This window comes from Aptenodytes patagonicus, chromosome 5 (genome assembly GCF_965638725.1).
Source record: "Aptenodytes patagonicus chromosome 5, bAptPat1.pri.cur, whole genome shotgun sequence".
NCBI lineage: Eukaryota > Metazoa > Chordata > Aves > Sphenisciformes > Spheniscidae > Aptenodytes > Aptenodytes patagonicus.
In genome coordinates, this window is record NC_134953.1 from 9280386 (window position 1) to 9298989 (window position 18604).

Here is an 18604-nt window from a genome sequence, read left to right on the forward strand (position 1 = left end):
GTTTCTTTTTCCCTTTCAATACTTGACAGTTCCGTCAAGCCACCAAGCTAATGTAGTACCTTCAACACCCTGCAATCCCTTCCCAGTTCTTAGCCATGGATGACAAATCACATGAGTTTCTCACTTCCCATTGAAGCTGGGGAGATGTACTAGGTGGCAAGAGACACAGAAAAAAAGCGGTCATTTTTAGAAAATCCTGAATGGATAGACTTAGGAGACGAAGCTTTGTAGCCCTCTCCAACCACAGATCACGCTCCCTCACATTCCTGCTTGTTGGCTGCAGCAGGAAGACATGCTGCTCTTTTTGATTGTACAGTAACTTTCTCAATTCCCCACCTGAATTTGTTTCTTACTAAAGCTGATTTGGCACCTGTTGTCCTCCCTTTCTCTGAATGGACATTGCCCTGCCAGGTTTAAACAGTGATTTTGGAATGTCTACCTCTATAGCCACTCCTGAATATAATGATGTTTAATCTCTTCTTTTCTCATGACTTCCAAATTTCTACCTTCTTACTTCTCCTTTATACATCTTTTCCACCAGTGCCCGAGTATGGGCAAGAAGCCATGCAAGCAGATCTGAGAGAAAGTAGGTTGTTTCTGACTAGCTTCCCAGGCGGGAACCCTGGAGTACTGGTCCCAGTAATTGAGTACTTGTTTGTGGGATTTGTCGCATAACATCAGTGGCTCTGCTCACCATGATGTTTTCTTTCATTCCCTCCTTCTTTTGCATCTTGATTGCAGGGTTGAATATGCAGCTTTAGCCATTTTTGGTTGGGGCTGTAGAGGCTCAGTGAATCAGCAAATCAAGCTTTTTCCCTCAATGAGCTTAATTTTTTCTTGTCTCTTCCTTTTCCTAGTGTTTAGCGCCTCTCTACTCCTAGAAGTAGAACTGTGATAGTGAAAAGTCCCTCGCAATGTGCTCTGGGTGCATCACACGAACAGGCTGTAGTTTACGAACAGGCCCTGTGTTTCTGAAGGTTAGCCTGTGACCAGCTCTGGCTTGGTCTATGATCTGCAGAAGGTATAGGTCTATAACAGCCCTAGCTAAAAAGCTGTAGGGGGGGTGTTCATACTTCCAGGTCTGGAAGCCAGCCTTGTGTCCCTGGGGTCTGGAAGCCAGCCTTCTGTCCTTATCACCTGAGACAGAATTGTTATCTTTACACACAACAACCAAATCTACCTGCTTAATAAAAGTCTGTAGTAAGGAGAAGGCTATTCTTTGCATTATGCGTGATCAGTCAGATGGAAAGAAACCGCTTTCTTTTCTGTGACCATTGCTTTTCTGGGCTTCTCTTCCCATGTGTTGGGCGAATTCCACCTTGTCCCACTTCATAATTGTCAGGTCTTAAAGAATGCCTGCAGAAATAGCCAGTGTGAGACTTAAGAGCTCTAGGTTTCTCTTGAAAAACCAGTTGCCAGACTGTAATCCAGAGATCATTGCTGGTCTAGGAAGCTGTGCCAAGGAATTTATAGAAACATCATTTCTAGAGCTACCCATTAAAATTTGCTGATAAGCATGTGACGGTCAAAGCAGCTGGCAGTGATCTGTGATCCAAAAAGTTTGGGAAGATTGTGCTCTGGTACAGGATCAGCTTATTTGCCAGATTTACTGTTGGTTCTTTGTGGTGACTTTTAAAACTCTTTCAGGCACCTTCAGATGCTTCCGATGTTTACACTTTTGCTTCCTTTTGGCAGCGGAGCATTTCTCTCTCTGTCAGCAGTGGAGTACTGTGCTCTAAGCTCCACTTCATTACTTGTGTTTGCACAGTGACTCAGACTCTTGCATTCCTCCCCTCACTGATAGAGCCATCTCACGGTCCTGATAGAAAGCTGGCCAGCCCCGCAGCCCCAGCAGTGATCCAGAGCAGACTTGGACCAGGCTCTTTCAGTCCTTTTTGGTGCTTCCGTCTCCCTTTGAGTGGATGTACGCATGCAGGAGTCTCCAAGCCTGTATGCGTATGATTAACTCCCCAGTGCAAACAGAAGATGTTTGATCTTCTGACTAGTGAACAAGGTCTGATGTCAGGAAGGAGAATAGCTGTTGATGTTCACACATAGCAGACAGGCTGCCGTGTGCCCAGTTGCTGTTTCCCAGAAGCAAAGGGCATCTTTATGATCACTTCTCACAAACACTTTTGCTCACGCTACGCAGGCAGGTTACTGCTGTGCCCACAGCTGCTTGTTATGTATTGCAAGGATGCTCGTACCTTCCTGTTTTCTGTATTCTAGGCTCTCTGTGACCTTTCCTCTTGTCTTCCTCAGTGTGAAGGAAGGGAAACCATGGCATGTTGACAGTGGAAGGGAGGGGGAGAGGAGGGAGGTATTATTACCAAGCCAGTCCCCCGAGGTCACTGGGTGTGGATGGGAGGAAGGGAGAGATGGGACTTGAGTGTAGCTTATGTCAGAAGTAGTGCTCAGAGCTCTTTTGGCAGCAGTAGCTGTGATGAGGCAGAGCAAGCTGCCAGGCCTTGTTAAACAGTGCATGTGTGTTAGAGGACATGACTGCACACTCAGAAGTACAGGGAAATGGCTCTTTGGTTGGGCTTGTCTTGTCTTCGTCTAAATCCAGTTGCTTGGGAACTGTTTGCAGGTGACAGCATTATCTGTGTGAGCCATTTTACTGAATGTAGTCAGTCTTGAGACGCAGATGCTAACCTGGATCACATGCAGGCTTTTTTTTATTCTGGAAATCTTGAAGGGGCCCCAGGTGGTAACCTGCATCCTCCCTGCTGCAGTACTTGGTTTATGCCAGTGAGCCAGACGCTTCATGCAGCAAATTTTTCCCTCTAAATGTTTCACTAGCAAGTCAAAGGGATGAGCCACCCTTTGCTGTCACACCACCTTCCTGGTGTCTCCCAGAAATGGGCAAAATACAACATGAGACGCATCCTTTTGCCGCCTTATGTGCTCCATGGCATGGCCTTACAGTTACACAGAAGATCTTTCTGTCCTTTGCTCTGTGTTGTATTTAGCACATCCTTTTTACACAACAGCACCAAGCACGCACTGCTCTTTGAAGTATAGGTGCCAGAGCCTGTCTGGCAGGGCCTCTCTGTCAGCTCAGTAGTGAAATCTCACAGGCAGACAAATGTGATAAATCTTTAACTCCGCTTACTTTCCATGTGTCCCAGAGTCCTACCACTGTTTTCTGTTGCCTACCCAAAGACTCTGGGGTGTGAGCACCTTATGGACAGGATTAAATTCATTTCACAGTGTCCTGGGGATGGCTCAGGCACAAAGAGCTACTATTTATCAGTATCCCTTGTCGCACTGAGACCAGTCCATGGTGACACGGGGCAGAAAACTGAATTCAGACCTCACGAGTGCCAGCAAATTTCTTCATCCCAAGACCATCTGTCTCCTGCTTCCCCCTTTTGCTCTTCCCCTACTGTGAGTGGGAAAGCTATTCCTGCCCCCTGCCAGGGAATCCTGTTGTTGCCCGCTGACCTTACCTGGCATCATCAGGATTCAGCCCCGAACTGTGCAGCAATGGGTGCTCCTACTGTGACTGAGGTCTCTTCCCCTCCCTGCGCTAGCAGACACTGGGCGGGGAGTGCTAAATCATCCACGTAGTCATTCTTCTGTTGGCCTTAGTGTTCTGCTTTTGTTCTGCTGACTTCTAGCCATGGTGTGGTTTGTGTTACAGGCACTGGGATGCCCAATTCCATGGGACCTGTCAAAGCCACACACCAGAGTCAAGCTGACAACAGTCTTTTGCACTCTTTTCCACAAGTTAAAATACTGAAAAACAGACAGAAGGGAAATGTATCTGCTTGAGAGAAGAGATGGTTTGGCGAGGCAGAGATAGCACACAGCTCCTGAGCACTGCAGTGCTGGGGGAGCTCCCATGGGTGCTCAGTGCCGCTTTGCCCAAGGGTTTACATCCTCAGGCTTGGCAGAACATTTTTCAGGGGCTGCCTATGCTGAAGGCTCTTGCGAGCTAAAACCTTATCAGCTGCTGTCTGTTCCTAGGACAATGTCATAGTGCAATATCTCTTTGCAGTCCATGTTCAGATCCCCAGGTACACGTGTTTGTATTTTAAAGTGCGAATTGCCAGTTGTTCCTTTACACTTGAGATGTCAACTCCAAAGTGAATGAAAGCTGGCAGGCTGTGGGCCTAGAAATAACTCCTGTGAAATCTGTCCCTTGTGCCGCTGTGCCCTGGCCTGCAGCATGCTGCCCCTCTCCCTGGCCTGCTCCCCTGCTGTAGCAGGCACTGCAGCTAGAGAGGTTGCCCTGGTTGTGCCTCGGGGAGAGGAAGGGAAGCTCCTGTTCTCCCATGAAAGAGGCTTTGCAAGGTTTTGACTAGGAGGGAGTCACTGACTAACCCTTGTTCCTCTAAATGTTCCAGAGCCACTTGAAAGGGATTTTGAAACTGTTCTGCACTCCCATCCAGGGCTCAGTTATCACCCCACCACCACCATTCCCAGGGGTTACTGAGAGGTCTGTGTCCCTCCTCTCCCAAGTTCCTACTGTCTTGCAAGCGCAACATTTCTTTCATTTTTCATCAAGGCAGTGCTGTATCCTGGCAGATGGACATTTGTCAACCCAGACAGCCAGGGCAGTCTGAGATGTGAACAGCTTCTTGCTGACAGTGGAATCAAGCTAGGAGGAAACAGTACTGTTACCTGATTTACCAGTATCCCGTGTCTTTCCTATTTTCAGATCAGCATCTTCATGACCCACCTGTCCAACTATGGGAATGACCGTCTGGGACTGTACACTTTTGAGAGCCTGGTCAAGTTTGTGCAGTGCTGGACCAACCTTCGCCTGCAAACACTGCCCCCTGTCCAACTTGCAAAAAAGTACTTTGAAATCTTTCCCCAGGAGAAGAATCCCTTGTGGCAGGTGAGAAGGCAGCTTTAACTGCTCCTAGTGGTTTTCCAAGAGGTATGTCCCACATTTAAAGTGTGGCAAGACTGCTGATCCAGAGCACAGAGGGGTAATGCATAAAGCTTTTAGGTTTAACCTTTGTGGCTTGAGGCTGCAAGTGGCAAATTGCAAGGTGGAAGGGATGGGGAGTAGGAGCAGTAGGACGCAGTCACGGTGTGAGCTTAGGGACAGGGATGGCTGTCATAAGTGCCTGGGGGGCAGGCTTGGAGGCATTTGGGTCGTTAAAGAGCTTATATTAGAGCAAGCTGCTATGAAATGTTAAGTGTGCAGGGAAGAACCCTGTTTGGTGCTGGACGAGCTTGCAGGCATGTTAATGTGATTAATCTTAAAGTAATTTCACACTGCAGAATTCATGTTCATTAAATAAAAACATGCTTATTCCATTTTATCCCAGTGCAGCAGCTCTCTGCATGGTAATGAGCAGATGAAATTAACTGAAGGTGATAGAGTTGTCTGTCTGCCAGAAGTTCACAGATGCTGAGCTGTACTATCATGGTGGCCCAGCCCAGCACGGCTGCACAGGGCAAGGCCTGTGGTTAACACTCTCAGAGGGACTTTGGCTCCTGTCACTTTGGAGCTTTTGAAAACGTTCCCCTGTGTTTTTACTTAACTCTTCTTGATGCCTGGCAGAGCAGCAGTGTGGCTGTGAAGTGTTCTTCATATGCTAATAGCATTTTCCTGAGAGGACTGGCCTTGCAGCTTTTCCTCCCCTTTCCATTAGCTCTTGTGGTAATGCTTAATCCCATCACTTGTGCTGCAGAATCCCTGTGATGATAAGAGACACAAGGATATCTGGTCCAAAGAAAAAACATGCGATCGACTCCCCAAGTTCCTCATCGTGGGACCTCAGAAAACTGGTAACGTGAATACTTTATCTAAAGATAGATTGCAGCTTCCATCTCATTCCTCCTGAGAGGAGAGCTGGAAAGGCCTGTGTCTGCATGGCTGCCCTTTGTGCAAGCTGCCAAATGGCCGCAGAGGACATTTCAGAGAATCTCAGATTTGTTCTAACCTAAATCTGGCAAGTCCATCAGTACTTTGCGCCCTGGCACTTTGCTTGGCTCACTCCTGATTTGCAGGGAAAAGCCCTACCTGCAGAGTTGTGTTTTGGCTTTTCCACATAAGCTCAGAGAAACTGTGACCTGCCTTAGTGTGTCACAAACGTAAGCTGTCAGCAGGACTGAACACACACGCTTAGCAAAGGTTACGATGAATGCCCCCTAGTGCTTTTATTGCGACAGATCTGCGTACCCACTGCGTGCTCCATGTTACTGTCAGGGGGAGGTAGAGATCCTCTTTTGTCTGACCTCTGTCAGCACCTCTTAACTGCTGCGGCATTGTGGTTGGCAGTGACATGGCTGTATGTACTGTCCTGAGGAGTCCTTTCTAGGCTGAAGAGAGCAAAATCTCTTCAGGCAAAGCCAGGTCTTCAAACCTTGGCTTTCTCTGTAGTGCGGTGAAACAGCAGCTGCCAACTGTGCACAGCAAATGGTGATCCTGGCCTTGAGAGGAAGCTTTTCCCAGCCAAGCTGCTGCCTCCTGCCTGTGTCACTCACTGTGAAGCTCTGTTGGTGTGTGTGCAGCATGGGCCCTGCTGTATCACAGCCCAAGCTGCTTGCAGTGGCACCGTAAGAAAACCTTTCTCTCGGCTGATTTATTGGCCTGCTGGAGGCCTACAGCTGTGTGCTGCGCAGGTTTATCAGGTTTGGCTGGGTAAAGGCAAAACATCTACAGCAGAGGCAGGCCAAGGCATCTCTAGCTGAATTCTTACCCAAGGACACTAACGTTGTCCCTAGCACATCTCCTTCCCAAACACGTGATAGTGTCCTGCAGTGCCTAGGCCACCTCCCATTTGGCAGGTGTGGGTTCTGCCACATGACTGTGTGGCTGTGCCACCAGGGAAAAAAGGTAACACAAGATAGCCGACATGGGTGACAGCTGTCGTGCTAAGGAGGTGACTTAAATCAGCTGCATGAGCTGAAACGTGGGGTTGAACTGCTGAGTCAAGTTCAATCCCAAAGTGCTTGGTGCCGCTGCTCTTGCAACCTGCATGAGTGAAGGGGTGGGTTAGCCAGGCATGGTAGGAGTGTGCCCACTTGGGGACTGTTTTTTGCAGTGTAAAGCCTTTCACGCAGCCAAGCATTATGTGTGACCCAGGTCCCGTTAACTGATTCCTGTTGCAGGCACAACAGCCGTGCACTTCTTCTTGACCATGCATCCGGCTGTCACCAGTAACTTCCCAAGTCCATCCACCTTCGAGGAGATCCAGTTTTTTAATGGACCCAACTATCATAAAGGAATCGATTGGTAAGAATCCTGACGCGTCTTCCTCTGTGATAAGGTGCGCCCATGTTGTCTTCTCCCAAGTCTCTCTGTATGTCCGCTTCAGCCACCTCAGTAGCTCCTCTATTCCTGAACAGCTGTTTTCATTGCTATTGCTCCGTGCGTGTTCCCTGTTTTCCTGCTAACCCAACTGCTCAGTCCCAGGAGCAGGACGGGTAGTTTCTGATATTAGTGACTGTTCGCCAGGAGATTCCTGGGCATGATTTAGCTTTAAAAATTCAGTCTTTGTTGAATGCACTGCTGTCATGAGGTTTCTTCTCCTTTGACATGCAAAACAGACACCAGTGTGCTCGTTAACTCGTGGTTTCCAAGTTGAGACACGTAGGACAGAGGGGACAACCTCGGTGCTGTTGTTCTGGGCCCTTTAGACTTAACAGAGATGACACTGCATTCCTTGCACTGGCTCCAGTGTCTCTTTGGCCACATCCATACCCTGTTCTTTACCTGTACAAGTACGCAATTTTGATAAAGTGTTTCCACCTGGCAGGGAAATACTAGTGTCACTATGGCACTATTATGTCACTATGTTTCCAGGCAGAGAAATTTTGAAGTTGTTTCTTGCTCGAAGCATGCGCTTTGGGTCCACCGTGGCACTGTACTCCCTCATGTGTGGCTCTGAGACGGCTGCGTGGCAGTAAGGCGTTCTGCCGTGGGATTTCTTTGCCTGTGAGCTGTGGGAGATTTTGTCTGACTTACCTAATCATTTAGAGGACTGTTGAAAAGATACTGGAAGGTGGTTGGTACTTGAGTGAAGCTCACGTGAGTCAAGCACTACAGAGCAGTTGTACTAGCTGACAGATAGGCTTAGAAAGCGTAGGCTTTTACGTGCATCCCTTGGAAAAGTTACCCAACTTGAGCTGAGTGTAGCATCACACGCAGGAGGAGAATCATGTTTAGGATGGAATTTGCGTTTGTCGTACCGCTTAAATTTCAGCAGAGACCAGTCTTCCAGTGCTTTACAGTGTCCTGTTCCCCCATTGCCCTCTACCCTACCATTATTCGAATGTCTTACAGTTTCTGCGTTACTAATTTTACAAGTTCCTGTGAGGCAGAGCAGAGCTCTTGACCCTGTGTCTCAACTATGAACTGAGGTACAAAGAGAAATTATTTAGACGGGGCTAAACCAAGCGGTCAGTGGCAGGGCAGGCCGCTGATTCTGGCCTTACTCTTGGGGCAAAACCTCTTTTCTCCTAAAGCTTGCAACTAGTATCCTACCCTCAGCCTTTTCCTTCCACTGCCCGAGGACTCGGGGAACACACTCTCATCAAAAAACTTTCTTACCTTTTTATCATCTCCAACTTTCTATGTCGGGCTCCGCCACCCCTTTCGAAATCCCGCCTCTGCCAGCTCTGCACCCGTTTGCACATTCATTGCGTTACTGGGGAGGCGCAGTTGTTCTGTGAACTGTGTGTGTTGAAGAGAAATGATGCAAGGGCATCATTTTGTCCTGTGCCATTTCTCTGTTGGGCCATGCTGCTCACCAGCGTCCCGTCTGTTCGGCAGGTACATGGAATTCTTTCCCATCCCCTCCAATGCCAGCACAGACTTCATGTTTGAGAAGAGTGCCAATTACTTTGACACAGAGGTGGTACCAAAACGTGGTGCAGCCCTGCTGCCTCGAGCCAAAATCATTACTGTTCTGATCAACCCTGCTGACCGAGCCTATTCATGGTACCAGGTAACTTCCCTGCACTGCTCTGCAGGTGAGGGCCAGAGGGATATTCCAGTGGGGTGAGGGAGAAAGCCTGGGGCAGATAGCCCATGGATCCATTTCCACGGAGGGACCAGGGGAGATGATGCCTGCAGAGTGTGGACAGAGTTACATACAAAGGCATTGGCGGGTGGTTGTGCCGAATCAGTGGGGTCTGCACAGAGATGCGTAAGGTGGAATTTTGTGTTCCTGCTCCTAAATTCAGTTTATGTTTTTCAGCACCAGCGTGCTCACAATGACCCTGTGGCGCTCAATTACACCTTCTACCAAGTGATCTCCGCAAAATCCCAGGCCCCTCAGGAACTGCGCAACCTGCAAAGCCGATGCCTGCTCCCTGGCTGGTATTCAACTCACCTAGAGCGCTGGCTAACATACTACCCCTCTGGACAGGTAGGAGGTTTGGCAGTAGAGGCTCTCTTGGAGCCCCTTGTAGGTTTATTGGAGAGGAGAACAAACTGTAACACGTGCGTGTGCTCTACCCGCTGCCCCTTGTTTTCATTGCACCTTCTGTCCCGTCTTTTGGAAGAAGAGCCACCACTTGCTTCCTCCTGTTACGAGCTGATAAGAAATCAGGCTTGAATACTCCAATTTTGCACTTCGTTGTATTTGTAAAAGTAAACGAGTGCAAAAGGATACTGTGATCTCCCAGAGAGCTCCACAATATTGAGAAGTTCAGCGAGAGCAGCAGTGTTAGCACTCCCTTCCTTTCATCGTGGCAGCCTGCAGCCCAGGAACCCTCTTCAGGCCCAGCAGGCATTCAGCTGCTTGCTGTGGTTTCAGTGCTTTAAAGAGAGGCTCTTGGACTCTGCCACTTGTTAGTTCCCATGTTGAGAAGCCTTTAGCTGTCTGCTGAAGGGAAATTTCACTGCAGAGATGTCAGGATTCTGTGTTTTGTGTATAAATTTGCAAAAAGTCAATTAACAGACAATATAGACCATTTCTGTGTCTGAATTCCCAGGAAATTTATAAACTGTCTAATACATTGTGAGTCAGGACGTGTTTTTTCAAGTTCCTTTCTGCTGCTGGGGTTATCCTCAAGACAGTCTGTAATCCAGCAGAGTCTTATAACGTCCATTTAGTCTCTTACTCTCTGCCAAAGCAGCAGCCTAAACTGTACGTGATAGATCTGCCAAGACTAAAAGAGACATGGGAAAACATTCTTGGGTTCGTGTCTCATTGCCTTACCGTTCCTGGAGGTTACTGCTGTGAGGAGTGATAGAGCCAGACACACCATCCTTATACTTACTATGGGTCAGGGTCTCCTACCTTCCCCAAACTTCAGTTCATGTGACTCTTTTTCTATTGTGTTCTTTGGAATAGGTAATTTATTAGCACAAATGTTGTTCGTCATTGTCTATCATACACGTAACAGGAGAATAGTCATAGGTTACAGAAGAATACTTAGCACAACGGCTGCTGACATCTAAAAAGAATACATGAGGTTTCCAGAGAGACTCTGTAAATCATGCCACTTCTGGGCCTTAACGCTCAGTTACATGGGGTGTGGCCAAAGGCAAATTTATTAAGCAAAGCCTGTCATGATCTACTGTCTTACAGTTTTTGTGGCCCGTATCATAACTTCTGTCTGCGGTGACAAATGGGCCGCGTGCCCCCACTGTGGTGCTCTAGGATAAACAGGCTTTGGCAGCCTTTGCTCACACGCACAAAGGCCAGGGGCAGTTTTGAGAGCCGGGAAGCTCACGGGTGTCATTCAGCACAAGCTGTCAGAGGCTAAGCTGGCTGCTGTCTTTTCAGCTTCTCATTGTGGACGGTCAGGAGCTGAGACACAACCCTGCCTCTGTAATGGACAACATCCAGAAGTTCTTGGGAGTTACACCGCTCTTCAACTACACCCAGGCCCTCAGGTAGGGAAATTGTTTTTGGGAGGATGCTTTCTTAGCCAAGTGTGATACTAATAAGCACTTGGTTAGAAGAATGCTTCTTATCTCTGACTACAAGACCTGCCAAGGTTTCAGAGGTATGCCTAACCCTAAAATTAGGTTCAGATAGCGTGAGGTGCTACGCTAAGACTGGAATCATAACTTAGTCTTTCCAGAAATGATAGGGGAAGGGGTGGTTTTTGGCACTGTCATGGAAAAGCATGAAGTTGCTCACAGCAGTAATCAGGATGTTTTCCATTTGGTCTTTATGGTTTCAGGAAAGGTGCTGGAATTATTAGCGTTCCTTATGCTTTGTGTTACACCTCTATCTGACAGAAAGTAGAGGAAGTATGATAAAAAATGTGTGACAGGCTGCTCATATCTTCAACTAGAGGGAGATTAGGGACACATTGCACAGTTTTGAAGTAAAGAGCCTATTATTACAGAAGACATGGACTTGACAGGTGCCCAGAGCTATGTTAGGAAGTGTTAGCGGAGGCACTACCTCACTGCTACTAAGTTGAAGGACGTTACTCAGCCGTTACTGCAATCTTGCCCACAGTGCAAGTGCAATTAATCTGAATAGATTAAGTGCTAAGGTGAACTGTGGCCGTATCAGTCTGCAGTGGAAACTCTGCAAGCCCACCGGAGATCCTGAATATTGCTCTTTGCAGCTGAAACCAGTGTTTTCACATCTTCTCTGCTATCGCGGCCTATGCTAGCTGAGGGTAGCGGGTGGTGTGCGTGTGTGTAGGCATACGGCAATTGCCCTTTCCTTTAACAGTAAAGAGAGGAGAACCAACTCAGTTCTCTTCCTACAGTTGTTTTCCAAGGGGGTGGCACATGGCTCCCCAGGGGGAGGGCAGATTTAGAGAAATGTCAGGTTACTTGAAAGCCTTCCTTGCTGAAGCACATGTCGTGATGGTGAATGGACTATTTACAGTAGTGGTAGTGGCTGGTACCCTTCAGCCAGGGTCAGAAAAGAAATGGTATTGGTCAGCTTGCCTCAGAGTTTGGTAGAGGTACTTGCTCAAACCTCAGGCTCACCTTTGGCCAATTGAGAGGACAGGACGGACAAGACCAGATTATGGTTCCCAGCATTGCCTTATAGTTATGTTTTAGCAAGAGAAGAAACACCGATACTTTAAAACAGTCAGGGGATTCTCTAACACTTTTCCACTATAAAGAGGAGATTTAAAAGAATTTACATACACTAAAACATTGATTATTATTCCCCCCCAAATAAAAGCTTAACAGACAAATATTGTAACACCATATTACCTCTGAAATTTGCACAAAGCTGAAACAGTCGTGGTTGTAATGGATTGCTTGTTGAAGTAGTCAAGTGCTAAAAAAAAAAACCTGGTTGAACCAATACCATAAATAAATAAAACCTAACTCAATTTTTAAAGCATTGAAGTGGGAAATACATATGGAGCTACTTAATTTCTGCTGCTACTAATTGGGCATGTGGCCATATCTTCTAAAGACAAGTGTCCCTTTCAGATTTGATGAAGCAAAAGGATTTTGGTGCCAGCTGCTAGATGGAGGAAAGACTAAATGCCTAGGAAAGAGTAAAGGAAGAAAATACCCTGATATGGATTCCTCGGTGAGTAACTGTCTCAAATCTGTTGGCAGCAAGAGATGTAGAAACATCCCAGCAAACCAACCTGGATTTTCCTACCACCCATGTCCTAGGTGACCTATGGAACATGTGTTGAGGGTAGCATTTTCTTTCATGCTAACGTGGTCTGTATTTTCCACGCAGTCACGGCTGTTCCTAAGAGACTTCTACCGGGAGCACAACATTGAGTTATCCAAGCTGATGAACAGACTTGGACAGCCCCTTCCAACCTGGCTCCGAGAGGAACTGCAGAACTCCAGCTGGAGCTGAGAGGGACTCCCTTGCCCCCAGTGCCATTGGGATGTGTGGTGCTCCAACGCGTGCTACGATGCCATCTCTTGTCAAGCCAAAACAAGTGGACAAATGAGCAGGAGCAGAGAATGTGCATGTGGAGCCTTTCCCCGCCATTGGGAAGGGCTGCTGCCTCTGACACTGCCCTGGGGCATGGAGTGCAAGTCACATTCTTGAGTATTAATGGTGTGTTACACTTTGACTTTTACTTACAGGAATGATTTGGAATGCCTGCCCTCTTTGAGCAGGGGAGAGAGCACGGTTAACACTTTATGTTTAAATTACTCTTCTCAGTGTATGAAACGGGCACGAGCTGGAGGGTTAATGTGTTACTCGTCTGAGTCCAGAAGTAAAGACTTAAGAGGTGAACTACTGAGCCCACTGCTGAGAAGAGCAGCAGCAGCTTAATAAAAGGGGAATCTAGTCCACTGAACGCCAGCTTTTATCCAGTAGTCTGTTTGGCAGCAGCAAGGTACAAGAACGCCTTGCTTCTCCCCACGCAGAGTACAGTGGCCATGATCATTACGTACAGTGCCACTGTGTGTGGCTGTTGGGGACTGCACCTTCCTGGAGACAGATGTAACAGACATAAGATTGCCTCTCCTTATCTGCAGCACTGTCGGTGTGATATGGTGTCCAGTGACTGGTCAGTGGGGCAGTGGGAAATAAGGCAAAGCTGCAGCTATTGACACACAGAATTGATCTGTTATCTTAGGGAAAAGGTTGCCGTACTTGGCAACGTGGCAAGTATTTCTCTGCAGGGACTTTAGACTTTTCAAAAGATAACCAAGGAGTAGTATGTCCCCTTAGAGCACTTTGGAGGCACGTGTTAGTGCAGCACAGCAGCTGGGGGAGGCAAAGCTCTGGTATTGCAGTATAAGGCTGGTGCAGCTGAAAGCAGACAATTCAGTTCCCCCCCATGTCTGATCAGCTTAAAAAAAAAAAAAGGCAATGTTTTTCTCTTTCCGACACCTCCAGGGCCCCTACTATGTAACATTGATAGCTAGCACCTGTTTTAATCCCCCTGCAGTCCAACAATCCAAGGAGAAAAGCAAAAAAGCAGTTAAAAGTAAGTATATAAAGGGAAGGCTTGGACTTAGAAGTGGTTTCCTGTAGCCAACAGGGGCTGTTTAGTTTATTACTTCTGCACATAGTCAAGTAAGTACACTAAGGTGCTTTGCCTCCTCCTGCAGTTGCTGGATAATTATTCTCAGAGGAAATCCTCCATCATGGTTGTACGTGTTTTCTGTTGCTGAGCCCTGGGCTTCTGGAGTTGTGTGGGCCATCGTCCCTCCCTCCTGGGCGCAGATGGTCCTTGGAGATTGCTGCAGTTCCAGAGAACAGAGGGGCAGGATCCATATGAACAGAGATTATGGAAACTTCCACAACTGTCATGAGCTCTTTTTCTCCTATCCAGAGAGAAGTTGCTTCAACCAAACTTTTCCATTGAGCCTTAGGTATTGTGTATTTCTGAATGAATGGTGCATTTACCGTTGTATGTAAATGTATATAGTATGCAATATAGTATTTTATTTCTTGTGCCCTTGGAAAGGGTTATTTTGTGCAGCCAAAAAAAGGACAGAAAGACTAGAAAACCCGTCTCTCACTCCTGTTAGAGAGAAGAGCCCGACTTCCTGCACTGGATTAATGTATAGCATCATTCACATTGAATGATAATGAAGAAATTCTTGGCTCTCGAAGCTGAGCACAAGTGTCTGAATAAAGGCTAGAAGTAGTAGTAAGTGGAGATTCAATAAATGTACTACTTATTTTTCTTCTTTGTGATGATTTGGAGTGATGTCATGGACCCTAAGCTGGTAGAAGGGTAAGAAAAACTGGAAAACCTACTCCAGGCCTTGCAGCTGCCAGCTGGGAGGGCAACAAAGGTGTTTTAAGTTGTATTTGTAACAACACAGAAACAGTGTCCTAAGGCTTCTTGCTCTGCAAGTGCACCTGTAGGCTTGCAGAAGCTGGCACAGCACACAACCTGTAGTTAGAGACTCATTCTTACTGGTTTGCACTAGTGATGACTGTTGGGCCTTTCCTGGCTGCTGCAGTAGTTTCCAGCTGCTGTGCCGCAGCAACAGAGCTTTGCTGTGCACCTCCTGTCCAGGTGTGCTCCAGCCAGACCTACAGTAATAAGCAACCTTACCTTCAAGTGGAAGCAAAACATTGTTTAAATAGTCATGGTTGTGACAGCACTAGAAAACAGCCTTACAGCTCGCACTTCACAAATAAACACAGCAGAGCAGCTATTTTTACATGCTGCTGCAGGAGGAGGATCCCAGGACCAGTGCTACTGATGCTCCACTAAACACAGTTTCCTGCTCTTAATCCATTACAGGTTGTCACTCACTCACACAATTACTTCATGTTTTACCTCAGACTATGGTACATCTTTGAGGAGATGGATTCAAACATTAAAACAAAAATCGAGGTACCAGGAATAAATGTTGGGAGGGGCTCGCTAAATGTCAGCCTTATTTAACTGGCAATAGTCCTTCAGTCAAGGCAGCAAAGGGCATCTGTGTATTCTCATTATTCTTTCCCTCCCCCCAGTTGCTTCATTTCTATGCTATGCTAGTTCATAGTGCTTATGCTAATGGCAAACAAGTCACCTGCTGTGGTCAGATTCAAATGTAGGATGTCCTTATCTGATTTAGCTGATGAAGAGTCATTTTCAAATCTGGTAACTCCCTCTGACAGCATGTTACTGCAGAAGCTACCTTCTTTCCAACATCCCTTCAAAGCTGTGGAAACAAACACCCCCTCCTAAGAGAAGTTCTTAAAATCAGAAGTTCTGTGATATCAAAAAGCCAACAAAAACATCTTTTCCAGTGAGATACACTGGTTACTAGATACTGATCCATTAGGCACTTACACATTACAGACCCTCACACTTCATTTTGATAGCGGGAATAAACCTCATCTTCTTACCTCACTGCTTAGTAACAGAACTTCTTGGTAAGCAGCAGGTCACTTCTAAGACAAGGAGACCGGTAAGCACAAAACATTACCTGAAAAATTTTTTGTAATGTATTAAAAAATATTTTTGTAGTCTGATGCATAGGAAACGGACCCATTTAAAAAGGAGTAATTTGACCCAGGTATCAGAAAGGCACGTGATTGTAGTAGAAACAGTAGCCGGGTCGTGTCACTCTTCAGAACTGGAAGGGTGCACAAAAGGTGAGACTTGGCAAAACAAACAATAGGAAACAACTTTTTTTTTTTTTCTTCTTCTTTTTGTTTTTTTAAAGCAAGCCATCAGAGTGTGTGTATATACTCACCTCAGAAAAGAAGGCTCAGCATATGAAGCTGGGACTTCTACTCACACACAACCTCTGGAATTCAATCCAGAAGGTACTTAAAAGTAGGCTGCTACCTCTTTCTACTAGGTACAAGAAATGCTGACACGAGTCTCAACTATAGGGTAAGGACCTTTTAAGGGAACTGGGAGAATGTCTCTGTAGGTGGCAGCATGTATCAACTCTACATACAAATCTGAGCTCTGAAAAACTGCAATTTTCAATTGCTGACGGCACTGCAAAGGCGCATATTCCTGGCAGAAGCCTGCAGCTCCTGGAAGTCAGAATGACACTCGAGTCTAGCTATACGAATCTAACGAGCAACTTGATCCAACGCATCCTGTTGTTTTTCAGCCCTCGCACTCGGTTGGTAAGAGAATCCTTTGATTCCTTGCTGGTCGTTTTGCTGTATCATGGCAAGAAAAGCAATGACAAACTGGACTGCCAAATGAATCTGAAATGAATCTGTTCATTCCCCCTTGCTGAATCCCGAGTGTCTTCTGGTTGACAGGGTGCAGCTGCAAGCAAGACGCCAAGGCAGTGGCATCTAACCCACACAAGTGTTTCCAGCAGGCTGCCTCAAGCCAGGAATAAAAACCCCCATCATGCAGTAGGACATGGATTGAGCACTGGCACCTCCTCTCCAGTTATCAGGGTTTTACCTACAGTTTGTTTCTTTCCCCTTTTCCTTAAAGACCTGGGAGGGGGGCGGGGTGGGGGGTTGGAGAGTAAACACTGAGCCTTGTTAAGATTACGAACTAACGCCTCTGAGAAACACTTTGCAAGCTGGTTTTGCTACAAAAAAGTATTGCCGACACTCTCAACTCCACTACTCTTGAGAACTATGTAGAAATAATTTATTAATCAATCCGTTTCTGGCTTTAAAGACTGGTTTTCTTCCAAAACAGGATTTCTCCCCATTCTCATCTATATAGTCTTAACTAACTTCTCCAGTCCCTCCCAAAATGCTTGTAAACGAGCATGCATGTAATGGTGACACTGCCCCAGCAGTCTGATACCCGGCTCATGTTTATTTCACTTATGGTAACAGAGGATCATAAATCAGGCTGCTTTCAGAATCCCCCAAAGTCAAGTCATTGGAAAAGATTAATTTCAGGACTTATAACAATGTGTTGACACCAAGGCCCTGCACAACGGCTGCCCTTTAAGCCCCAAACTTCCTGCCAGAGAAGCTCTCCTGGCTGACTTTTAAATGAGGCAAAGTAAAGCATGACATGGAAGGAAATTGTGGGGACCCAGTCCCCATTCATAGTGCACGCTATCTATGTACACATACTGTATACAATAGACTTTTAATGCATTTCCACATTTTCCCCTTCCTATAGCTTACATCCCCTTCATGGCAATAAAGTAATTGTGCAGTGCAGCCTGTGCGGTATCAAGTAGTTACGAATGCTGTAACTGTAAGCAGGCAACACCAACAAGAAAAAAAAGGCACTTGCTTACAGAGCACAGTCACTGTCTTTATACCAACAGGAAACACTCTACAGCAGTGAAGGTACCTTCTGACAGCGCACAAACCTTGCGTTTGGACGTTGCCACTGAGAAAAAGCATTAACTGTCACGGGCTCAAACGGAAACCCTAGCACAGAATAGCCCCAAGCTGCACTTCCAGCTTTCACAGCTTAATGCCGCTCCCGGAGAGGTGTCTCCACCGCCCTGCCCCAAGTGCAAGTACCCTGGAAACGGAAACGGGAAGCAGAAAGAAGCTCAAAAGCCACATTTGAACCATGCTGGGGGCAGGCTGTTAGTGAGAGGGGAGGTAGATAAAAAGCACCCCCTGCCACCACCCCCAAAGTAGTACTATCTAAGAAAGACCTTCTTTACCATAATCATGTCATATAGCACTTAAATTTGGGCACAAAAAGAGAAAACAAACTATTCTAATTAAACTGTAGTTGAGAGCCATTCACTCTATCAGTAGGGCTTAAAAACAAAGTCATACAACAGTCGTGGTCATCAACAAATGCTGAGAAGTCCTCATGGCCCAACCTGCCTTTTTACTTTTTTTCAGCTTAGTTTAAAAAAAAAAAAAAAAAAGGCCTCAGTAGCAGACAGTGAGCAGACTTTTCTGTTTTGGCACACTTACTTTCTCCCCAGATGCATCCTGGAAAACTTGTTTTAATACCCTGCCCTTCTCTTAATGTCTAGGTAAGAAAAATACAACTCCTATAGAAAACTATTTCAAATTTTTGTCATGTTACAGCTGACTGACTTACACCAGGAGGTGGTGGTAAACTTCATGGATACTTCAATGCTTACCCTATTTTCATTGACTCGGGGTTTTGCAAGGCTGTTCAGTGCACTCTAGCACTGTGTAGCAACAGCCAAGCTAGCACTAGAAAATAAGCCGGGAAAGTAAAAGTCTGTATTCTGCTCCAAAATACAACAGTGCAAGGCTTGATAAAAAACAAACCCACACAAAGAATTAAAAAACAGTTTAGGTTCAACAACTCCCCAGGAGGCTATTTCTGAATGGGTTCTCAGAGAAGGAAAATACATATCCCAAATAAATATTAATGACAGTAAACAGAA

At 46.3% G+C, this 18604-nt stretch overlaps 1 protein-coding gene across 10 annotated transcripts in view; it reads left to right on the forward strand.

The window, feature by feature from the left end:
* NDST2 (N-deacetylase and N-sulfotransferase 2) overlaps positions 1-14517 on the forward strand; it is a 143503-nt gene extending 128986 nt beyond the window's left edge. For all 10 annotated transcript variants that reach the window (XM_076338489.1, XM_076338487.1, XM_076338493.1 and 7 more), the window contains 8 exons: positions 4667-4849; positions 5655-5751; positions 7078-7201; positions 8741-8915; positions 9168-9338; positions 10704-10813; positions 12335-12437; positions 12597-14517. In XM_076338489.1, the coding sequence (XP_076194604.1) occupies positions 4667-4849; positions 5655-5751; positions 7078-7201; positions 8741-8915; positions 9168-9338; positions 10704-10813; positions 12335-12437; positions 12597-12722 (1089 nt within the window). In that variant the 3' untranslated portion in view covers positions 12723-14517. The remainder of the gene's footprint in view (positions 1-4666; positions 4850-5654; positions 5752-7077; positions 7202-8740; positions 8916-9167; positions 9339-10703; positions 10814-12334; positions 12438-12596) is intronic.
* The last annotated feature ends 4087 nt before the right edge of the window (positions 14518-18604 follow it).